The following is a 24,116-nucleotide window of genomic DNA, read 5'->3' on the forward strand; positions in this document are numbered from 1 at the left end:
GAGGCTGCCCAGGTCCCCATTCAACCTGGCCTTGAGCGTCTCCAGGGATGGGGCACCCACAGCTTCTCTGGGCAACTGCCTCACCGCCCTCTGAACAAAACATTACCTTCTCACATCTAAGTTAAATCTTCTGTCTTTTAGTGTAAAACCATTCCCCCTTGTTCTACCACTATCAGTCCATGTACAAAGTTCTCCTTCTTGTTCCCTTTAGGTATTGGAAGGCCACAGTGAGGTCTTCCTGGAACCTTCTCCAGGCCAAACAATCTCAGCTCCCTCAGCCTGTCTTCACAGGAGAGATGCTCCAGACATCTGAGCATCCTAGTGGCCTCCTCTGGACCCACTCCAACAGCTGCACATCTTTCTTGTGCGGGGGGCTCAAGCCTGCCTGCAGTTCTCCAGATGAGGCCTCACAAGGGCAAAACAGGAGATCTGCAATCCCATACTGCGTTTTCTTTAACAGTTTACAATTTAAAAAATATTAGGCTGAAAAAATATTTCAGGAATGAAATTTGGTTTTCAAAGACACTTAGAACCTGCTCAGATCCATGCCTCGCTCTAGAAGTCACACTGATATGGCTTGATGAGGAGCCTCTGTCTTTATCTGTCTGGAGATCTCTTGTCCCAGGCATGTTTCTGGGTGCCAGCTTGTAAATCACACAAAAATCACACAAGAGGAGCTATCTGGGAGCTCAAGCCACATCACTGTCTCCTAGCATGAATACATTACATTCCAGACTTTTATATGAAAGAATTTATATTAGTAAAATATTTGTGAAGTTTTACTAACATGGTAGGAGCTCTTTCCTCTTTTACAAGAGGTAAGAATTATGAGCAGTCTGCCTTCTCTCTCATTTTATCTGCTCTCCCATCTACTGTTTTTCTTCTCTCATCTGAACACAGATAAAATCCAGTAACAGTGGATATTTGTTTTGCGGTCAAAACTATCAGGATTGGAATCAACACTCCTGGCAGCCATTGGGAAGAGTTCTTGTCCGTAGAAAATTTATGAAGGCGCAAAGATGCTGTGTTCAGTAATGTAGCCTTAAAAGGTATCCAAACATTTTGTTCCTGATTAAAGCACACAATGCTGTGGGACTGAGCTGTTTACATCTGGACTGCCTGGGGCTGTAACACTGGCAAACGTCTACACTAAAAAGGGGGAAAGAGGCATTAAACTTAGGTATCCAGTTCACACCATTTGTCGCAGTTTCGTTTTGACCTCCTGAAAAAGAAATGCAACAGTGGCATCCTGTGGCCTGAACAGCTAACGACAGGTGTGCCTGCTGTGGGGCAGCGTCTGCACTGAGTTCTCCCTTCACTGAGTGGTAAATGGAACGATTTCTATAAAGCTATTATTATTATTTTTTAAGTCTGTAGTACTTCCTGCATGTACGCTGTATGTTTTTAGTCTGAAGGAAGAGGCTAAAAACTGCCCATGTTTTTCACTGAAGGCTTTCTACTGACTGCGTGATCTAATCACTAATTTATCTTACATCCCAATGCTTGTTTTCCCACCAAACTCTTGGGGTGCTCGGGACAGAGGATGCCTTCAGTTGCTCACCTAGGAGACAGACTGCTGGGTAACAGTCTTGTTCTGCTGAACGTTTCCTTGGAGAAAGGAATAGGCTGAGAGTGCCCTGCTTTCAAGTACCCCACTGTTTAGTGCACTATACTCGGTCTGAAAATGAGCATTTCCAGACGGTCCAATCGAAAGACTGGCAAGAGTTGTTTTTACTTGCACCTACATTGTATCCTAGCACGTGTGTGCCTATGTGAGTCTCTTGTGCTTTTGAAAGCCCTAGCCTTTACTTGTTTAACTTGGACGGACTGCAATTTGCTTACCTCCTTACCAGCAGATATTGGCAGCTGCGATCAGCAGGCGTTCTAAAAGCTTGCATGCCTGCCAGAAGGCGCTTTAATGAGGAACATGCAGGCTCACCTGCACTCCTGTGGAGAACTGCCAGAGAAGCTGCTGATAGCCTCATCTCTCCCTCTTCTCTCCATGGTTTTGCCATCGCTTCCCTTTGGGAAAAGAGAAGATATCAAGGTGGTATCTTTAAATCTCTTAGTTTCTACTTCTTACCTTCAGATTTAGGGGTGTAAATGCTACCAAATGCTCAGCGTAGGAAAAAAAAAAAAAGGGGGGGGGGTGGGGGGGAAAGCAGACCTTACCAGCAAATGGAACAGCTTTGATCATTTATATTTTGCTTTTTCCTGTGTCCAGAAGACTTCAGCCCTGTATGTTCTCGTGAGAAGCAAAACACAAGAGACAGGAAAGGACGTCCCTGGATGTCTGTGTGTGGAAGAACCTGTGAGCATTAAATTTCCCATTGTGCAGGAAAGTCACAGCAATTCCCTTCTTGGGAATGTTGGAGTTTGAGGCTGGGGAACCAGAATAGCAGTGGGCAGGGGTTTAATTGCTGCCTTTAATAATGAACTTGAACTCATAAGGTTTTCATGGAATTGTTTGGCTGAGCTTGCACCAGTTTCTCACCACTATTTTTCCCTGGGCTGTCTCTTATAACATTCACATGCCTGAAAACAAACAAATGGTAAGTCTTGCTGTGGCTCCAGTAATGTTAAACTGTGCTCCTTTTTGTCAGTTAAACTGACAATGAAGATAAGAGAAGCCGGTGTTGGTATCATCTGTTGCATAACAAACCACTCTTGACAAAAGAAGCAGCCTCCTGTCAAACGAATTTCCTTTACAACTGCCAAGGGGACTATTTTTAGTTTCATCTGCCATTCTTTACTCCTTAAAAGTCTGTTTCGCTTTTTCAGTTTTTGTCTGTTTTCCTCTTTCCCATCAGCTCTGATACCAGGTGATAATTTGCTTCAGAGAAGCCACTGGGTTCTCTTCTGTGCTGAAGGCCTGTTCCTGGGGCTGGGTGCTGTGAGCACATGTGCACTCCATTCTGCTGCCTTGCTGCTGTATCCAGGTCAGCTCTTGGGAGGGAATATTCAGAGGAGGATGAATAAAAATCCAGACTAGGGGTTTCAAAGACAAACAAGTAAATTAAATCATTTTTTGTTGGGGCCAAGACCCTGTTCAGAAAACATTGTAAATTGTACAAGGGAAGCCACAAATAGTATTTAAACAGCGTCACAGGCAGCAAACTCTTCATATTCCATTAGCAAAGCAGGGCTGAGCCTGGTTTTTTTTTTTTTTCCAGAGATAAAACTGAAGTGCTTTGGGAATTATGGTGTTTATTCCATAGGTCTTGACTCTGTAGTACTGGCTGTGTTCCCTTAAGGTCTGTTTGACCCACTACATGTCCTTTGAGAAGCAGAATGATTCTTGTCTTCTGGTTGAGATATAAAACAGGAGTCCTGCCTATCTGTAATCCATTAGAAATACTGTGGTGTTGGTTGCAAAAGTAGGAGTGTCGTAAGGCTTTGATTGTTCTAGAAATAACAGCACTTTGCTCAGGTGCACATCGTAGTTCTGTCAATTTAAATCAAGTAATTGTCATCCTCTCCATCCTCCTTCTAAAGCCTGGTTCACATGGGTTATTTTATACTTTATACCTTCTTCCTCCATGGTGTACAGGGGTGTAACAATAATGAGTGGTTTTGTGCCCATGCTGTTTCTGTAAGGTACAAGTTGCTATAATACTCATTTTATAGCTGGAGTTGAGGAGCCCAGAAGTATGTGAATAGCCTTAAGTCAACTGGGAGGTATGGCAGCATATTTGTGTCTCTGTCTTCCAACTGAACAAAACAGTCTTGAAATTAGCATACTAACATGTCCCAGGAAAGTGACACAGTTCTTATGAAGAAGGAATTGCTAGAAATATGGTCAAAAGTTCTAACCATTAGTTTTTTCTTAACAAATCAGAGTTTTCAAATGCTATGCAATGTTTGCAAAAGATTAAAACAAAGCAAGTTAGGTTTATGATTGAAATGTTCCAACCTATTTCTTTTTCCTCAATGGAAAAAAAAATGAAGAAAAGCTACTGAAGAGAAAAGCAAAACAGGGACCTGATTTCTCATCTCGAATGAGAATACAAACACATATTTTTATGGGAGAAAAAAAAAAGTACTTTTTTTTCGTCATGCTTTCCCCTCTCTAGTCTTAGTCTATTCTTCACTTTGGAATATAGCTGACTAGTGCAAGAGTGGCCAGTTTCCATGTACCAAAACTTTGGACAACACTGTTTAGCCAAGTAAAGTTAGAGTTAGAAGCGTTCATGTGGCTGGTGACAGCAGCTTCTTACATGTCTGACTGCTTTGCTGTCTGATGGGATCGGACAGGGATATCCTCAGCAGTCTTTGCTGGCTCACCTCCTCCTGCTAAATGGGTTTGGATTATGCAGCAGCCCCCACATTAGCGTACCCATGCTGTGAGTCACCTGGTGAGATCCCAGCCTGTGCATAGCAGAGTCGTTTGGGTATCCCAGGGCTTAAAATGTGAGCTACCCCTTGCTGTGGCATACACCTCTGAGCAGTCTATGGGCTAACATAAAACTGTGCCTGCTCTTCTATTCCTCTTTGTTCCATTCCTTTTATCAGTGCTACTTTTCAGTTTCTCTCTGCTTTATTTTTGATTCTGCAGTTTTCAATCCCCTGAATTAGATTTTGTTTCAATGGCTGGAAGTGGAGGAAGCACTCAAAGCAAGGCTGGTTTCTTATTTTTGAAAATGCTTGAAAGTCTGCCAGCGAGCTGTCAGGTTAGTGATGGCTTGTGACATATCAAAGCAGACAAGTGAGGGTTCATAATAATTCAAGATCTGTTAAAAACAGCATTGAAATGTGGTTAGCAGTGGAAGCTTTTTAAAGAGAAAATACTTATTGTGGGTGTTCAGAGTCGTAAGTAAATTTCAACCATTGCTGTGTAAAAGGTCTATCATTTTAGCTGCATGTATATCTTTTGGGTTTTGCCACTCTCACTCAGATTTTCAGTGTTTTCATCCCAGTTCATCTGTCTCATTCTTTGCCCTGGTGCCTGAAGGGAATGCTGCTCTTACTTGTCTGTACAAGGGGAATCCAGGTTTCCGTGCCACCTATGTGTGCGCAGCCTTTCTTCAACCATTTATTGCCTTGTTCAGTAGTTCCATTTTCTGCCTCTGTAGCCTTTTGTCATTCTATGCAAAGGACACGTTGTGTTTTCTCCTGGATCAGTGGCACGAGAAGTAGCAAGAAACTTCTTGGCCAAGAGCCTAAAAAAAATCATGTAGTTTCCATTGAGTGAAGGGAGTCTGACCTTCAGAATTTCTCACAGCACGCAAAGAGGTTTTGAGCAGAAATGTCCAGAGGAAACGAGAATTCTACTTTCAAAATGGATATGAAATGAGAAAGCTAAAGAAAAAGATAAATTTTCCTCTTACTCTGTGTAAAGGGCCTCTATGCTGAAGACATCACCAGCTGAATGCATATAAGAAGTCGCCAGCAATCATTAAGCTCAATTAATCTTATTCTCGCACGCATGATAACAGCTGTGGATTATTTAAACAAAGCAATGGTGGGCAAGCAGGAGAGGGAAATTGCAGAAAAGAGGTTCTGCTGTAAACACTCGTACCACCATCACCCAAACTACACTGTAATATAGAAACTGGGTCAGAGACACCCTTCCCCCTCCAGGCTGTCAAAGTTATTTGAGCTTCTATTGAAACCATCACAATAGAAGAGTTTGGCTCATGCATTCACTGAGCAAAACTGATTTGTGTTTCTTGGTTCAGAAAAAGCTGTTGGGTAATTTTCCATGCAAGTACAATGCAGCAGTTCAGCTGATCCCTGAAAGCTGATTTCTTGGTGATTTGCCTTTCATTTAATAAGGCTCTTCAGCTTTTATTTAGCCTTTCTAAATTCACATGGTGAATCTTTGTTTAGAAGCCTTAAACCTCTCTTGCTTGTTTCAAGTTTAGGAACTGCACTGGTAGCCTTCGTTCAAAGTCCAGAAGATTGCTGTAAGTCTATTGAGATGCTTCTTGTTTGATTTTCTTACTGGCAGTATAAGTCTAAGTTAATTGGTTTATTTGCTTGTAGGATAATTGAATTAAAATGCATTGTTTAGGAAGTATGGCTTGATTAGATACAAACACAGCTCTTTTGGACTCTTCTCACTCCCCTTTTTAATCCCGTATTTAAGTCTTTCATCCTTGTTTACAGTCCTATTAGTGGTCTCAGCCTTCTGCTGCACTCCGTCTGCTCTGGTTTTTGTGTGTTTTGTTTTTTTTGGCTTCTTTCAGGGAGTCTCAGTGGCTTCCTCTTGTTCTGAGAAAAAACCTAGCCTACTGTTTATGCCCATGATGAGAGGCTACAGAGGTTGCCAGCAAGCACAGGGCCTGGGAGTTACGCTATCGAAGTGGCATTAGTTGGCGGTGCTCATAAGCCCTTATTCCAAAGGTGTCACAAATGAAGTGAAACAACAGGACAAACTAGGTGAAATAAAGCCCCAGTGTTAGAACCTGCTTTCCAATGCTCAGTTAATACATTCTCTAATTTCACTTCCCCTCCCTGCTGCCCTGTGTGTGCACTTTCACCAAGCGAGCGCATGCACTGTCACTCTTCTTTCTCCTTGCATAAAACGCCATTCGTTTCTTGAAAATCACCTCACTCAATGGGCAGCGTTGCTAGGAGGTGTCTGTGGGGTCTACTCAGACATGGAGCCAAGAAGGCTGTTTAGGCTGTGAGTAAGCAGCTGCGGTGTGTTGTATTGTGGAGTGATGTGCTGTGGTGTGTTCAGGAGCTGTGTTTGACTGTTGAGCAGAAGGAACAGCTTTTCCTTGAGTACACTTTCCAGATGAGAAGCTGGTCGTTATGACACAGCAGTGAGAACTTTTCTATCCATTCATGTCCAGCTGCTTCTCAATCTTCACTTTATTGTATATGGTAATAAAAAAAGAGGGGGAAAAAGTGCCCCAGACTGTATGCTAGTTTCAACAGTGAACGTCTTGAACTAGCTTTCTCCAGCAGCACACTTATTGGAACTGCCCATGTTCGTATGCCTTCCTTGCAACCTCACTATCTAGAAGAAAAACAGAAATTCTTGCCATTCCACCCAGCTGCCCAAATGAATAAACTACAGAAGTGATTTGGGAAGAATCTCAAGCAAGGGAGCCATTTGCACTCTGAGGTTTGACAGCAGAATGCCTTCTGTTGTTATCAAGGCTTATCACTCTCTCTGGCAAATGCTCTATCTATAATAATCAAGACTGTGCATATGACATAGTTCTTTGACAGGTCAATATTTCTCAATAATTTAGTAGCACCGCACACTCATGAAAATAGAGTTATAATTAGCTCTCATCCCTAAAGTTGGAAGAGCTTTTCAGTTTGCTGGGGGCTGCTGGCCAATTCTCTTATCTAATTGGATGAAGTTCCTACTTTCTCCCATTTGTATGATGTCTGCTTTTACACAAACTCATTAAGTGCAGCTGTACTCGAAGTTTATAACAACAGCCCCAGTGAAGCCTAGACAGAAGTTTAATAGCAGATGTGTTCTCCCTTTTTCATCTGGTCTCAGTCCATTCAGATGGTTGATGTATGCCCAAATATCTTTCCCTAGCACCTAATTCTGCCCCATTCAGCTTTTAATTATGAATTATCTTAACAATTAGAAACCAGACAAATTATGTTAGATTCCTCTGTTTGTTTTGAAGCCTGACAATTTACAGCTTGCTTGAAGGAAAATATATTTTAAAGCTTTTTTTTTTTGTTTTCTGGACCGATGCATATAGAAATGGTTTTTTTTTTTCCTTTTATTTTAAAGCTGGTGTTAAGGGGCAATCAAATAATGGCTATATCATTTAAGTCTTTGGCAGCATTGAACTGGCTATACAGTAGAAATCAACACCAGAGTTAATGTTTTTTAGACCTTTTTTTTGCAAAAAAATATATATATTTTTGCTTTTGTCAGGATGACTGCATTTTTCTCAAGATCCCGTGTGTAACTGTGATTTTTTGAATTTCTGCTTAGTAGAACATATATGATAATAGAGAAACTTTGTTTTCCAGAACTTGAACTTTTTCTTACTTTGTGGCCTTTAATACAAGCTTACTTCACTCTGCAATACAGATATAGCAGTTTTAGTAGCTTTAGAACTTCTGTAGATTTATACTTTTTCTTGCACTGGAGTGCTATTCCAAGGTGTTCTGGGGAGCTTCCAGCTGTGTAATATCCTTCCCCTACCATGTTCCATAAAAGAAAAGGAAAAGAAGCACAACAACAGGACTCCCTCCTAAGCAAAATTCAGCAGAGAGGGAAAATTCTGTCTGCTGGTGTCTCACCTCCCTGCATCTGCATTCCCTTCAGGTTGTAGTGCTCTCTCAGCTTAGAAGGTCAGCAAAGGCTTGACCTGCATGAGCTTCACAACACCGTTGTCTCTTTCTGTGATCTAAAATTGCAAACATCTTGCAAAATCAAAGCCCAGAAGGAGTAGGGAAGAAAGAGAAAGGAGGAAACCCCTCACCTGCATGACTGAGTCCTGCTTGAACTCACGCTGTGCTGCAGTTGTCTCTTGGATCATGCAATCATCAAAAGATAGTGGAGCTAAACATTTTGTTTCTATTCAGAGCATGAAGAATGAAGAGTGTTGTAACCAAGTCCGTGGTCACTGCTGTCAATGGACCTTTATGGCAAAGTGGATGTGTTCATATTCATTATCATTCTTCTCGCTGGTGACACCAATAGGTGGTTTAATTGATTGTTTTAAAATAAAACAACCTCAGCATGATTCACAGTTTTGACTGGTGTCTATACTAGAAAAATGAATTTTGCCAACATCTCTTTTTTCATATAGTTGGTTTTGTCTGTAGGCTATTATGTGCTCAGACCATTTTTAGACAAATATAAGATACAGGCATCCTTATTTAGTGTCCTGTCCCTTTTGTAGTTTTCATACGGGGCTGCTACCTCAAGCATCAGTAAGGTAAGCTTCCCTCAGATTCATAAGCAAGGGCATTGAGGCCTCTTCTAACAAGTAGAGAACATCTCATTTATAATTCTCATTTATAATTGACCTCTAGCACTCTGTTGTCTTTGAAATATGCGGGCTTATTTTTCTAGGAAATGCTTTATGCATTAAAGGGGCTATTATAACACCAGAACATTTGTTTTGCCAGATACAGTCATCATGGGCACATCATGAAAGTGACAGCAGTAGCTGCTCTGTGCTGTCTAATTTTGCAATGTTTTGACAGAAATTAGGATGTGAATGTATGTTTGTGCTACCAGTCATTAGTGAATCATAGCACTTAATTGGAAGGGTCAACAAGACCAACAGATGTGGTCTTCAGGAAATGAAAATGTCTTCTTTCATTTGTGATTTTGAGCTTGTTTGTACACTGCATTTGTTGGAAGTAGGCTCAGCTGACGGAGATTAAAGAAAAAGTAGCGAGCTATTTTCCCAGCACTTGAGTGAGTGGTGACGGTTGTTGGAGGATGTGATGACAGAAGAGAAGTGGGTTTTAATTTTGTTTTTGAAGTGGGTGGGGGTTGGCAAATGGATGCTTAAGACATATTAATGAAGTTATGTTGACAACTGTTAAGTGTGAAGTCTGTCATGTATCTCCTTGCAATGAATGTGTCTTTATGAGCAAGCTGCCTTACGGACATCTGTGCAATTGTCAGCTGTAAGGAAAGGAAAGGATGATTCGGCAGCGGACACACAGTTGAAAATGAAGGACAGGTATTTATTTGTGTGGGTGTGTATACTTCTGTTTGCCAAAAGTGACATATTTTTGACTGTCTGTTCTTCCCAAGTAGTTAGTAAGTGGAAAAAAAGGAGTTGAGCCAGGGATGTTGTTTTTTTTTTTCTTCCCAATTTCTCCTGTACCAGAGAATTTGAACATTTTAGGGCAAATGGATCATGCCTTTCATAGTCACTTTCTGAAGATGCATGAAGATGTGAGCTCCAGAAAGAGTTGGGAAAGCTTCAGGTAAAATATCACTAGTCAAAATAACAAAATAAGCGAAGAAACTGGTAATGCTTAGATCTGACCACATCTGTGTTTGCACGAGCTGTGCTCACTTGCAGTGCATTTTGCAGCTGTGTGTTATGTTCCATTTTTCTAGTACCTTTGTGACTGGTTCTTGGTGTGGTTCTCAAAGGGGCTTACACATACTGTAAAGGGACAGCTGTGTTTTTGCCAGAGTAAGGGAGGAGCAGGACTTGGGATTGTTCCCTGACTCTTTCCAACTGTTTCCTGACTTTTTCCAGTTACAGAGCTCTCCCCCATGGTCAACTTGAGCTTAAGAAAAGCAAAAATATTAAAAGAAAACCTTTGTTTTTCTTGGGTAGCTGAATAACCTTGTGTAACAAACAGTTAAATCTGTTCTGCTGCTTATCAGTGGTTCCATTTCAAGTGCATGCAGTAGGTGTTAACCCAGCTGATGCTGATGCAGTAGATAATGGTGGGAATAGTTCTTGAGTTAGATGCATGCTTTGAGAAGTGTGTGATGTGAAGAGGATCCTGGATCTACCTGAACTCCAAAGACTGTCTCATCTCTTTCTGGAGGTAGTTGTATCTTTTTTTTTTCCCCCCCCATGTATGCTTCTTCAGCATTTTGAGCATCTCTGGGTTTGCCTTACTTTCCCCCTCCATCTTGGTGGAGAATAAGGAGGCAGACATTAAGTAACAAGGCTGAAATCTAGTTTCACACCTGGAAGCTATTCCTGGGATGTAACTGGAAGCAGTGCTGCCTCAGTTAAAGATTGATTTTTTTTTTTTGTCCCTAATGCAAATACTGGGAGGATGTAAAAGAGTGCTGAAGTAGGTGGTCAGCAGCTGGCATGAAGGGTTTGTTAGATACCTCTTCTGTGGGAAGGAGGAACCAAGAGGAGCTAAAGTTCAGCCCCTTTGTTTAAAATACATCTGTTTCTTTCTTGTGCTCACATTTTTTTATGTGTCAAATATACCAGCTTCTTGTAAAGCTGTGGGTTGGAGGAGTCTGTGCATTCTGCTAGCACTAAATGAATTACCTAATGAGAAGAATGTTTGCAAAGCCTGGAGAGAAGTAACAGCTGCTTTTTCAAGTGCAAAAAATCCCTCTAACATTTCAAATCCATAGCAAGAACAGGGATTTTTTTAAAGACCTGGATGAAAGGAAATCAGTAATGTGTAGGGGGTGCTGAGTGGACCAGACACCTCACCTGCTTTATTCCTAGGTGCAGAGGGAATTCAGAGTTAGACGCCAGATGGAAGGCAAGCTCAGAACCACATGAACTACAAGCCTGTTTCCTTCAGCAACATTAATTTACAGTCTCATGAGAGAACACCTTGGTTTTCTGCCAGTTTTGGCTTCAAGCAGAGTTGTGAGAGGACAGAACAGAGCAGTCAGCAGTCCCTTTCAGGCCACACCGTCTGCGCACTGAAGCAGACGGCACAGGCTGTTAACAGGGCTCTGCTGAAAGAGTTACAGAAAGCGTCTGTGCCCCTGGTCCCTGGTGAAAAGCGTCCAAGTACATTAATTATGATGTGGTATCCTGGCTTCTCCTCTGCCTGCCGGGCATTTTACAGGGTGCTGGCATCTTTATGCTGCAAAAGCTTGCTTGCCAAAACTATTGCTTTAGGTTATTTGATGTGTTTTGCATTGCTGGTTCCTGCTCTTGAGTTCTTTGTTGCTGAGTGGATGTGGAGCAGGTCGAGGAGAGACTTATAAGTCATTCTGATTTGCCTTTAACAGTGCTATGGGATCGCATCACTTGGGATCACAGTGTTGTGATGCAGCCTTTTGGAGTGATACTGTTTTGGGGGAAGTGATTGGAAATACACTGTAAAGTTTATTTTCAAAATGCCTTGTCATGTGTTGGGGCATCTCGTGTGATCCTTTGGTTTACTTTCCAATTTCACACTGTTTCCTTTCCAAACTACCCAGGAGTCATCGTTATGATTATTATTCTTATTACTATCTTTGTATTTCTTCTTCTTTTTATTTGTCAGTTCATATGCATAGGACACACAGCTTTGTGTGTGCAGATTTCTTGTTGCATTTTGGTAGCACAGTAAATCTAAGTTGAGGGCTCATGGTACTTGATCAAAAAAAGCAGTTTTGAAGAAATATGAAGTCTTTGCATGCCGTGCATGAATATAAATGCACTGCACAACCTGCTGCTCCTGTGTAACCCCTGCTGGCTCAAGTTGACCAAATTATTTTTTGAAGGAAAAGTTTATTTTCTGTTGTAGAGTTTTACGATAAATGGAAAACAGCCTGTTTATGTCATTCTAACTAGTTGTTGCTGGCAGGTGGAATCCATCTGCCTCCAGCCAGGCTAAATACTTTAGTATGGACTGTGTGCTGCTTTGACAGAAACGAGATCACACATCTTTTCATAATCAGGGTGATCGTTGTAGATATACAAACCAATAAATAGATTGCCTGGCTTTCCTTTCTGTCACCTGTGGCTTTATAAGGCTTTGCATCAGTTCTGGGCTCCAGATGTACATTTTTATGTGTATGACCATGACTTGCTAAAGATAGTGTTGATTTCAGAGTTTCTCACCATAATCAAGACATTGTGTTCCCACTGCTGTAGTCGTGTGCAGTGGGAGTTCTGGAGGGCACATGTGGAAGAGGGCGCATGAATGCATTTCTCTCACATATCCGGGTGGCAGAGTGGCAATTCAATGCATTTTTAATGAGTTGCATGGGTTGGATCCAGAGCAGGTTTCCCATTGAAGGGGAAGAGGCATCTTCTGGTTGGACTTAGCCAGGAACCCTTCTTAGTAGACAGAATCATAGAATATCCTGAGTTGGAAAGGACCCATAAGGATTATCGAGCCCAACTCCTGGCTCCACAGGATAAAAATAAGTGTGCTTGTACCTTGAGAAGTCCTGAAAAAAAGAAAAAAGAAAAACAAACAAACAAAAACAGGCACTGATGGTTTTACTGACTTGTGTTTTTATCTCCTTAAGGTTTTTTGGAGCCATTCTGAATGCTCACACTCAATTTTAGCAAGCTGCTGTAAACTAAGAACCACATGATCTTTTCTTGTCTGTGCAAGTCAGTCTGTTGCAGTGCACAGATCTTGACTATTAGATCTTTTGCCCAGAATAAGGCCTCCTCAGAAGGAGTTCTTGATACCAACATGTTACTTATGAGCAAAAGGCTAACTCCTGTTAGGGTCAGATATAACACAAAATTTAAATGGCAAGCAGTTATCCAGCAGCTGTTGACACTGGAATAAATTTCATTCTCATTAAATATTGAATAAGCTCAAGAGACAACAGCAGGAACTACCGGTACTGCCAGGCTGAGAGCCTGCTGTCTCAGAGGGACTGCAGCACACTGCCAGCAGTGGAACTTCTCTGAGGATTTACAGTGCTTGAAACCATTGGTGTGTATTTTGAAGAGGGAGACCAGCAAAGCTGGCTTTAGAAGTGCTCCTACCAGTGTGATTTTCAGATGCCAAACCCCTCCCCAGCTATCCGTCTGACGTTCATTTTATCTTTATTCTGACCTTTTCTGTTCTTTGCACACTGTGCTTTGTCCTGCTACTGAGGTAGGCATTTAATCACAGGTGCTAGCCTTCCAGCTTTTTACAAAAACTGGAACGTCTGAACAGGCAGAAAAAGGAGTCTCACTAAATTTACCTGGGCTTTCTAACTTAGTTTACCTCCATAAAGAGCCTTCAGCACACCTTCCTTCCTTAGGTTTTAGCTTGAAATAGGACAGTGCTGAGGATTCTTCCCTCCAAGTCCTTTCGGTCTTCTTTCAGTCTCACAAAATAATCAGGGAAAAAATGGCAGTACGCGCAGAACTGCGGATTTGCTTGCCTCCTGACTTCTAAAGGAATTTGCAGCCTTGTTCTCTGCTCAGCAGAACTGGAACTAGGAGGACAAAATCTATTGCATTCTTCTGCTGTGGCTTCTTTCAGAAAGCTTCAGGCTGCCTTCTACCTCCTTCTCTGTCTTTGAGGATGCAGACATAAGGGCAGATGTTTGTGCATGTGTGTCTAAATTCTTCTTGAAAGGGATTAAACTACTAACTTGAGGCATTCAATAGCTGGGCATGCATGACAGCACACCTTGCATGCTAGGCTGCAAAATCCCCTCAAGTAGTTGGGTAAATTCCTAGAGTTAAATACTCATTAACAAATTCAGCTATTATTTTGTACATGAACTACAGCCACAGAATGTGTGTGACAACATCGGCAAATTAAGGGCCAGTTAAAATGAGCCTTTTAGAGGCAGATTAGCCAAACACCTACCCGTATATAAACAGCACTGTAAAAAACCTTCATCAGTAATGAAAATGCTTAACTTTCTTTTTTTTCCTCTTCCCTCTTGAGATTTGCTGATATGCTCTTACAGCTCCTTTTTACCAGGATGGAAAGTAGTTCTGTAAAGAAATAGAAGAGTCTCATGGCACTTGTAACAAGACTTTGGGAACATGATATAGAGCAGATGGCAGCATCCTCAGGTCTTGAGGTATATTATATACCTGTGTACTGCATTTCACACTTAGCAAAGCTGGGTTACTCCATCTTGAAGCACAGAGACCTATGAATGCTAGGGAATACTGATTGATTGTAGCTCTTTCTGGAGTTTTTTTTACTTTCTTGAACCAGTCTAAATGCAGGTTCATGGGGTTTTGTCCTTAGATGTGATATTGGATGCTCTTTTTTGGGATCAAGAGAAGGAAGAAAAGTAGCAACAGAACTTAACTGCCTGCACGAAAGCTAAACCCTGTCCTTTGTTGGCTGCTGACAGTACAGATACTTCCAAAGCATGCCTGTAGTGCATAATTCACATAGTATTCACAGAAGAAGCCCGCTGGTGCTCTTCCAAGTACTGCCCATAGTAAACCCCGTTTAGAAGTGATTTTGCCCCAAAGTGTCATTTGGAGCTCGCAGTCCAAAGTGAACCTGCCTGAAAGGAGCGACGTGAGCTGACAGACTCACTAAATCTGTGGTTCCAGCCAGCGTGAACTACAGCGAAGGAAAAGACTATGTCAGAGCTGCAGATAATCTCAGCTGAGGTGCTGACTTGCAGCCCTACAGCTCTGAGTGTTGTAGTGAGCGTGACAGGGTGCTGTGAGAGGAAGTTATAGCTACGAAACATGAAGCACCCGATTAACCGGTCTGCTAATGGTCAAAGCAAGCAGAGAGTTCTTCCATCTTCTGCTGTGACAGTCCAGGCAGACCAAGGAACCACCTTAACTACTCCGAATATCAACTCTCCCCCAGCCTTAAGGGCAGCCCCTAAACAGAAGCACGTTAGACCATCAAAGGTGAATGTTATAAATACATTCTTGCACATCTATTAAACGTTTTGATATTAGCTTGAAAAATGTCACAGCATTAAAAAAATAAAAATTCAAAATTTTGCTTATGTGCCTCTGTTACATACATCTCAAAGATGTACACTTTGTTTTGTTTTGTTTTCCTTTTTAAAGCATCTCTGCTGCCTTGAAGTTTAGCAAGGGTCATGTTTGTTTTTAGGAAAGCTCAAACTCAGTTGCCTTCCCAGCTCCAGGGGGCTTTACAAAATCATCAGATATCTTAGATTCAGAGAACACATGTGGGTAAGCTGTGCTTCAACAATGTCACTGTAGCCTGAAGACGTTAACACAGAGCAGAATGTCAACAGAACAACCAGGAAGGAAACACTACATTTCATTGACAAGACTGCCCTCATAACTATTGGAGCTGTGTTTTATCAACCAATCCTAAACAAGTCCAATGCAAAACAAGTCTTAACTCACAGTGTGCTTTATTATTTTTTCACAATATTAACTAGACAGACATGGAAAGTTTAATGGCAGCATGTTCTTATAACATTTTAAAGACAAAGAACGACATAATCATATTAAATGATGATAAACTGACAAACTACATTACCGTACATACATCATCCAAAGGTACTGGATAAACGATATCTGCTTATGTACATTTATGCTGGTGATAATTAAAATTCAAATATTCAGAAGAAAAAGAAAAAAATATGCTAATTAAATTATAAAAATATACATTTTTTTTTCCTGTGGAATTCTTAATGCTGTATAACTTGCCAAGAAAGGTTTCATTGTGTGATGAAGCTGCATTAACTTAGTATAGGAGTGTGATTTAAAAGAAATACAGATTAAATTGGCTCTTTGTCTTCCTTTTGTTTAGCCTTGATTGAAAGAGAGAGAAGAATGAAAAACAAAGCTGGGTTTTTGCAGTGAGAAAGAATTTTTATACTCATAAATCAGAAGATGTTTAAATTTTCGAATACTACTGAGCCATTAACTTGTAATACAAATGAATCATTTTGCTAGCTTGTTTAAAGACAGAGAGAGGAAAAAAGACAGGCTTTAAACATGCTACTTCACTACACTTATAATCAATAGGAGTTCTAGGCTGGTGAAGTCAGATGCAGGTGCATGGCTAACCATAGTGTCATGCTTTAGGGACAAAGCATGCAGTCCTTATGCGCATCTGACTCCCACGGACTCAGCTGGGGAGACTGTGTGCAAGCAAGGCTTGGGTGTCCTGAATCTGTATTCTTGGAACTGTACCACATCAACGTTTCCTCCGCACATCTGGTTTCAAAGAAACATTTTTCCATTATTGTTCTCAATTAGTGCAATCTTACTCAGGCTGTTTAATCTCAAATCACAGCAGCAAACAAATGAGCTCTTGTAACAAGTGGATACTTTTAGAATAATTTTAAAATAATTCTGTAGCTGAACATTCTTAGTAATTGCAGTCACATCATAGTGCATGGTTTTGTAGCTGGTTTTAGTTAAAAGTAATTTTCAGACCATCACGGGTGGACTCCTGCATCATCTGAAACTTGAGATTTTCTTACACACCAGTGTCATTCTCCGTATCTTCCAGCCCCCTTCCCTATCTGTATATTATTCTCCATTACCTCCAAAGCCCTGTTTCTCCTTTCTTAGATCCAGTGCTTGTTCTATTAAGAAACGTTCTCTGTGTCAGCTCTGATTCCAGAACACTGAACTTGCAGATTATTTTCCTTGTTTTTCTGTTTATTCCCAAGATACTGATCTGTAACAGATCTTAAGTGACTGTACAGATACTTTTTTTTTCCAGGGATAAAACGTTTTCCTTCATTATTTTCTTAATAAACGAGGTGGAAAAGAATTAATGACAAATAAATAAAACACAGTCAAATAAAGTATTACTCTCAAATTTCTAAGGATTTTCTGTTATGCAAAAGACTGCCTTCAGCATTAATGAAGTTTTATACTGAAAAATAATTGTGATGAGTCTGTAATGGGTTACTCTGCCCTTGCATTACCCTTTTTCAAGGGGAAGAATGAGAGATGAACCAATTCCTTGTAACAGTCATCTTTAAGCAGGGAGATATTTCAGTGTTCACTTCTCTCTACTTCTTGACCTCTTCCTTTGTTGTCCTCTGGTCTTCCACATCTAACCATCTTCAGAAGTCTCCCTCTTCTCTTCACTTTTTGCTTTGACAACCTGGATACACTGGGAACATTCAGGAGCGTGTGTTCACGTGGTGACAGAGGATGAATTGTCACTGAAGTGTAGTCTTAGAGCATGCAAGTCTATAAGGCAATTTGTGGGAAAAAACTCTATGGGAAGATGTAATGAGGAACAGAAAAGACAGGAATTATTGAGAAAGAAATGCAAGAGTGAGAGGAGAGGATTTTATTAAAGAAGTTCAAGCTTTTATATACATTCAACGTTTCTACTATGTTTCTTAATAAATGTATTATCAACTACCATTATACCTAATGCAGCCACAATACTGTACTATTCTGCAGTCAGGATGGGAAAACTCCGTTAACTCTTTAATAAAATAAAATCATCAACAGTCATCGTGACTCTTCTTTTTGCCTGGTTTTAATTAATACACTGGGTAGTCCAGTGAGTAGACACAGCAGAACACAAATCCTCAATATTCATTTAAATGTGTCGTCATGTGTCGTCTTCATATTATTTCTAAAGCAGCTTTAAAAAACTTTTGCCATTGGAAGGTATTAAAAATAAAACCCATTCAAATTATCCTGGTAGTATAGCAGCACTGGAATTGATAGTTACTCTTTTACTACTTTTGACAATGTAAACCTTTAATAAAATAAACAATTTTGAAACAATTTGAGGTCTAATAGTTCATGAACTTTAATGGGCGTACGGGCACAAATTGAAACGAAGACTAGATTGTGAAATGAAACATTAGCTTGATAGCAGCCAATTCCAGTTTTGAAATCAGCTTCAGACACGTTCAGCTTCGCAGCTGAAAAAAACAAAGCCCACACTCAATCCGCAATACTTGGTTGCTCCCATTTCAGATATTTCTCATATGAATCCTGCACACATATGCCCACTTCTGACAGAAGCTCTAAAAACACCGCAGGTGTTTCTGGTTCTATGAATTTTTTTCTTTTCTCTTTTTTAAATCAATTCTAGTTTTAGTCACACTTCTGTGATCTTAGAAACACTTCCTTTGTATGTTTCTGTGAAATTGTAAGTAATTTCAAATTGGAAAGGTAAGCTCGTTCCATCTTTGCTCATACAAAGTGTAGGTGCCATGACTAAATAGCAGTAAAAATGCTGAGATGTACAACTCTTAAAACAAACAAACAAACAAAAAAGCAGCTTTGAAGACACAACATCAACTACAGCCTTAACATTGAACACGTTACATTCCCAAGTTAATGGAGATATTTTGCATATAATGCCACAAAGTTATCCATCTGAAATCTTGAGGTTGAACCTACAGTTTATTCACTGCATTTTTTTTTCACCCTTATAGCACTTTTGTATTGTACGGTACGTTTCATTCAGAGCTTTAAAACCTTTTCTTTCTATCTCTGAATGTCCATTCACCCACAAATCCCAGGTTTCAAAAGTTTAGTAGAAAAAATAGGAGCGTTTGATTGAAGATGGTGATGTCCATTACACAGAGCAGTCCATGCAACGCACCCGGATTCTTCTGCTTCGTCAGCAATTCCGGCCCCCTCCGAGCACATGGAAAGCCCTGCTCTGACATACATCAACACACCTGGTCTTAGAACACAGGTCTGCTTATAAAACTGTATACCAAGGTATTCTGCACTAACTGTACTTGAGTTGCATTTCTAAGAGGGGCAGATGGCTTCACCCTCCCCTTTTTCCTCCACCCTGTTTTCGCTTGAAACGACAGTAGGCACCTGTGCGATCGAGGTGTCAGAGAGTCTCTGTCCAGATAGAGGAGTTGGAGTTTCTTCTTCATCTTTTCTTCAGTAGACAGTCCTAGGAAATTATTAGCATGAAATGACTTTGAGGGCGAGGGGCAGGAGGATAAAGCTCGCTTTCTTTTTGTTATGAAAATGAACTTGATTTTGGTGTCTGGTTTGAGAAACAAGGATAGTCAGAGCTAATTTGCAACTCAGCTGAGGTCTGTTTCTTGCCAAATAAAATTAAAATCTTTTTCAACTTTCAGGGATTTGGAGACCACATTTAATTGGTTTCAAACCCCTGGAGGAACTCCGTAAGTAAACAGGATTAGTTGCAGATATGAGCCCTAAAGTGGGACGCAGGTCAGGTCTTCAGACTCCAGCTCTGCTCTGTAGAAGCAGGCACTTAAGGTCTCCTGATGTTTCTGTGTCAGTAGCCGTGAAAACTTTTTACTGCTAAGAAAATCACTGGAACAGTAACTTCCTGCAAGCCCCAAAGATTTAACTTCACACATCTATAAAGAAAAGTATTTGAGTTGACACATAGTAGGGTATAGGATGATACTATCATGACTATGATGCGATGGCACGACTGGTAACTTGAAAATGCATGTCTACAAGGCAGAGGCAATTGTATTTCAAGCTGTAGGGATAGCCAAGTCTCCTTCAAGAAGTTGCCATTTGGACTGCACACACGTACCATGTTGAGTCGCTTACTCTGACCGCTCTTGCTGGCAGGACAGGATTAGAACTTTGTTCACGTTGACCTCATCTGTCAGAGCACTCCTGGCCATCCAAAAATTGCAAGGAAATCTACACAATTACACAGCCTTTAGCAGCTCAAGTAACTGCCTTCCTAAGTGTAAGCAGGTAGGTCTTTGTCAGTATACTTGCTCTTCGCAGATAAAATAATCCAGACAACTGCATTAATTAAAAAAAGAACCGAAAATACTTTGGGGCTCATTAAAGTTAAGAATAACAACATGATGTGACGACAGATACAACTTGCAGAGTTTCCGAAAATAGCAGGTTAAAATGTAAATATATTTTAATAAATAATTTTCCTGCAATGTAAAAATAAATGATATTTCCTTTGGCAGTAATAGCTGATTTAATCTTTAGCCAGGAAGTTGTTTTGCTCATAAAATACCATTGTGCTACAGAAAAAAAATATTATTTTGCTGTTTTGAAAGACTTTTGTAATCCACGATAAACTGGGTGACTCTACTTATGTCCAAGATAAGCGCCAAGAGTGATGCAAGCTCCCACCAGAACCAGGCTCAGGATGGTCTTCAGAGAGATCCAGGAGAAATCAAACAAAGGCCTCATACTGTTGCCATACAATTCCACGAAGGCATCCTAGAGAGGGAAATAAAGGAACATCAGAATCACAGTAACTATCGAAGAGAGGGAGGAGAGCTTCCACATGCAGCAATCCTCCAGCAATCCCTCCAGTAGAAAAAATCTCACAACACATCAACGTATGAAAATAGTGATTCGGGAGCTATGTTTTTACGTGGTGCTTAGCACAAAGACCTCCTGCCTATTTCTTAACAAATATTGCTGTAATTACTTACACTCTTACATCTGTTTTAAGCATGCCCCGTCCAATAGCAAATATAGTAAAAGCATTTTTAAGCATGAGTAACTCCCCTTTGGCTCCTGAATGTGTATACACAAAAACAGACAAAGGAAGGAACAGAGGAGATTGAAACTTCATTCTCCGAAACTTTTGCTTCCACTGGAAACTGGGCATCTATTTTGCTAATCAGTATTTAGTGAGTTCCTTAGGGATGGATTCCATGTAGTAGTCACTGAGATGTTTCTTCTGTGTGAGTTGAAGCTGTTAGGGTGCAGTTCTGTGTTACGTCACTGCTGGCCTTTCATGACTCTCACCGAAAGGGGTGACACCTCACTCCTGTGTTCCTCATAGTCATTCCTTTGATGTAAGAGTGGTCTGTTTTTGTGCTCCATAAATACAATGGGATTTTGACTGGGTTAGTGATCAGATCGGTAACACTCTGTGCTTAATGTGTTTCTTTCAAACATGAAACCTGAGAACACTCAGAGAGGTAAACCACACTGCACTGCATGAAAGCAATGAATAATGAAGCTGAATGACTTAAAAAAAAAAGAAAAGAAAAAGGAGAAAAAATAGCAGAGGTTAGGACAACTCTTTCCTTGTGCAACCAATTAAGGTCTGCACCCAAACCACAGAGATAAACCCATCAGACAGCTATCCATTGTAGGGTTTACATCATTCTCTATTATCCTAGGCTTCCAAATTTCTGTAAAAGCAAACATTCTCTGTTTCTGTTATGTTGCCTTTAGACATTTTGTCATGTTACTATGCTAGGCACTAACCTGCCTTCTGCAAATGCATCCATGTCGTGGATTACAGCAAGAATGAAGAGTAACAGCTCTCTGCCATTCTCAGAAACCTTTCAACCAGGTGCATTTCCCATAAATTACATACATTAAATAGCCTTCATCATTAGCCTTTTCTAGATATTGTTAAAATAAGTGCATTTATGGTTATACCACGAGAGGGCGTGTAAGGGTTTTTTATATTGTGCCATTTTGACTCCTGTCCACTAGAGCGAGATGCAAATAAATGAAATGTTTGTAATCTCAAAATGTGCTTTCATATTAAGTAATATTGGTGCATCTGTAGGTAAGAGTGAGTGTGTCAGTAACAGAATAGCTACGGGGTTTGCCCAACAGTTTGACCCAAATCGTCTTCCTCCTAATATTTCTCAATGCTTCCTCCTCCAGGTAATCATTTTCAAACCTGAGTATCCAAGACAATATTGTTAAGTGAAGGCAGTTTAACCTTTGGGGTCAATGTCTTAATGCAAACTGTTCTTCCCTGCAAAAATTCAGCAACTTTTGCATAACTGTGTTGTGTTTGAAATAGACATTGCCAAACCCTGGCCTCAATATTCTGCTGTGCTGATGAAGAGCCGAGAAGTACAGAGTTTGCTGCGCAGTTCTTTGGACGGCTTCCTTTATTTCTCCTTAAGGCTATGAAGTAACACAATATCCTAAAATGTTACAGACTGGGCTAAATCCTGTTGCCGCCAGTGCAGACTCACTGACTTCCATGGGAGCTTTGTCTGGATAGAGAGTTCAAGATCATGCCTTATAAAAATACAAGAAGGGTAAAGTTCAAAACTTGGTGATATCATAATGGGTGGAAAACAGAGGAAATGAAAAAAAAAATACCATGGAAATGCAAGTCATGTGAAAATATTTTAATGTTACATTTCCATGGTTTCTTTCTGTGGGCTGAGTCTCACTTCTGTGTAGTTATGACAGCCGACGCACACCCAGTACCAACTGCAAAATGAGCACATTTTGTGCCTTCTTTCTACCCATGTTTAGCAACGTTCAGCCCAGTTTGCCCGAGAGGCCATTTCTAATAGTTCAGTAGAACCCTTGGAATTCACTGTGAGGATGGATAGAGGGTTACAGTGGAACTTGAAGACAAGGCAAACGTATGCTACAACGTGTGGTTCAAAAGAGGAATGCTAACAAAAAATGTGCAGCATGCAGTACTTTTTTTTCTGAGATTATACAACAATAACATGAACCCAGCCTAATGGTGTCTGCACTATATATTACAAGTAGCTCTTTATGATCATTCTCCCTCCCCTTCTCAAACATCCTGATTAGGCCTATTTCCGAAGCTTGTTTGAACAGCCTGTCACTATTTGTTTAAGTTTCAAACCTGTTTTAAATAAACACATGTCCATTTTATGTACTAAAACAAGGAGAGGGGGAGGGACCCATTACTGAAAATTTTTAGCACAAGGAGAACCCTAAACAGAATCCTGACTGTTTCATAAGGTTTGCCTTCTATAAACCCACATATTGGTCACTGGATTTTTGTCACCTAAACCAGTCTGTTTAAAATAGGAGACTCTGCACTAAAACAAATAAGCTTAACAAAATTGCTTGAAACACTTGATGTCGTCTGAAAAGCACTCTTTGTAATGAAAGCAAGGGTCTCCTCAGCAAATGGACCGAGGCAAGTTTTGGCTTGGTCAGTCCTTCTGGAAATCTCACAAGGTTGGAAACAAAAGGGTTGTAGGCCTTTATTTTAAGACCTGACTATTTAAAATTTAATGGAATGTTATATCCTGGATGTAAAATTATATCAGGGCAGTTAAAAATTATATGGAAAAGAGCTCTTCATTCGGACCTGTAAGTTGCTCGAAAGTAATTTCTTTAGAAGCTTTTATGAAGTCCAATCAGCCTGTCATTCCTTTATGGCCTGCATTCACGCTGACCGTTTCAACATAGCAAGAAAGATGGAAGTGGTAAAGGGAAGAACGCTCTGCTCAGCTCCTCATGGTCCCCGTGCAGCGAGGTGCACGCCTCACCCATCTGGGCCTACATGGTGGGCCAGGGCCAAGAGCCCCACTGCCCACCGAGCTGCCCATGGAGAGGGCAGGTCCCGAACAGACCCCGGTGGAGTTTGGCACCCACGGAGGATAAGGAGGCGTGATGGTGATGATGGTGTCCTGAGTGGTGTCCTGGTTCAGACCAGAGGCTCTCGATTGCACTGCCCCTCTTGCCTGCTGGCCCAAATTTGGCAGTGCTGATCCAAGAAACAAATATCATCCGTAACTACACAAACGTTTGTTACTTGCATTTGGGTTTTAATTAGTCGAAGTCCTTTTGCAGCTCGGCCTCCATCCCTGCCTGAGGGGCAAGGCCTAGCCTCGAGGCTGCAGAGGAGTCAGTACTTCCCATATGCTGAGCCCAGCACTGCATTACTGGCACGAGTGCTCCCCCCGTCAAGGCCAAGGGAAAAGCCAACCTCAGCGTGGCATTATGCATTTATGGCTGAGGGGGTGGTAGGGAGAGCAAACATGAGGAAGTAAAGACTTCCTTTTTCTACCTGAATCAAACAGCTGTTGAGGAAGTGACTTTATTTCCCTCGTTATCATTGGTTTGACAGGATATCCTCTTGAGCCACATTGTACTGAATGAAGAGCTGGTGAGCCTTCCATTTTACTGAGCGGGAATTGGCTCGCA

The 24,116-nt window shown here is 40.9% G+C and overlaps 1 protein-coding gene across 1 annotated transcript in view; it reads right to left on the reverse strand.

Annotated features, from left to right (window-relative positions):
* Positions 1–15,638: 15,638 nt before the first annotated feature.
* The window catches only part of BCL2 (BCL2 apoptosis regulator), a 91,464-nt gene continuing 82,986 nt past the window's right edge, over positions 15,639–24,116 (reverse strand). The window contains exon 2 of the mRNA XM_052697633.1: positions 15,639–20,432. Coding sequence (XP_052553593.1) covers positions 20,298–20,432 — 135 coding nt within the window. The 3' untranslated portion in view covers positions 15,639–20,297. The remainder of the gene's footprint in view (positions 20,433–24,116) is intronic.

This window comes from Tympanuchus pallidicinctus, unplaced genomic scaffold (genome assembly GCF_026119805.1).
Source record: "Tympanuchus pallidicinctus isolate F22 unplaced genomic scaffold, pur_lepc_1.0 scaffold31, whole genome shotgun sequence".
Taxonomy (NCBI): Eukaryota; Metazoa; Chordata; class Aves; order Galliformes; family Phasianidae; genus Tympanuchus; species Tympanuchus pallidicinctus.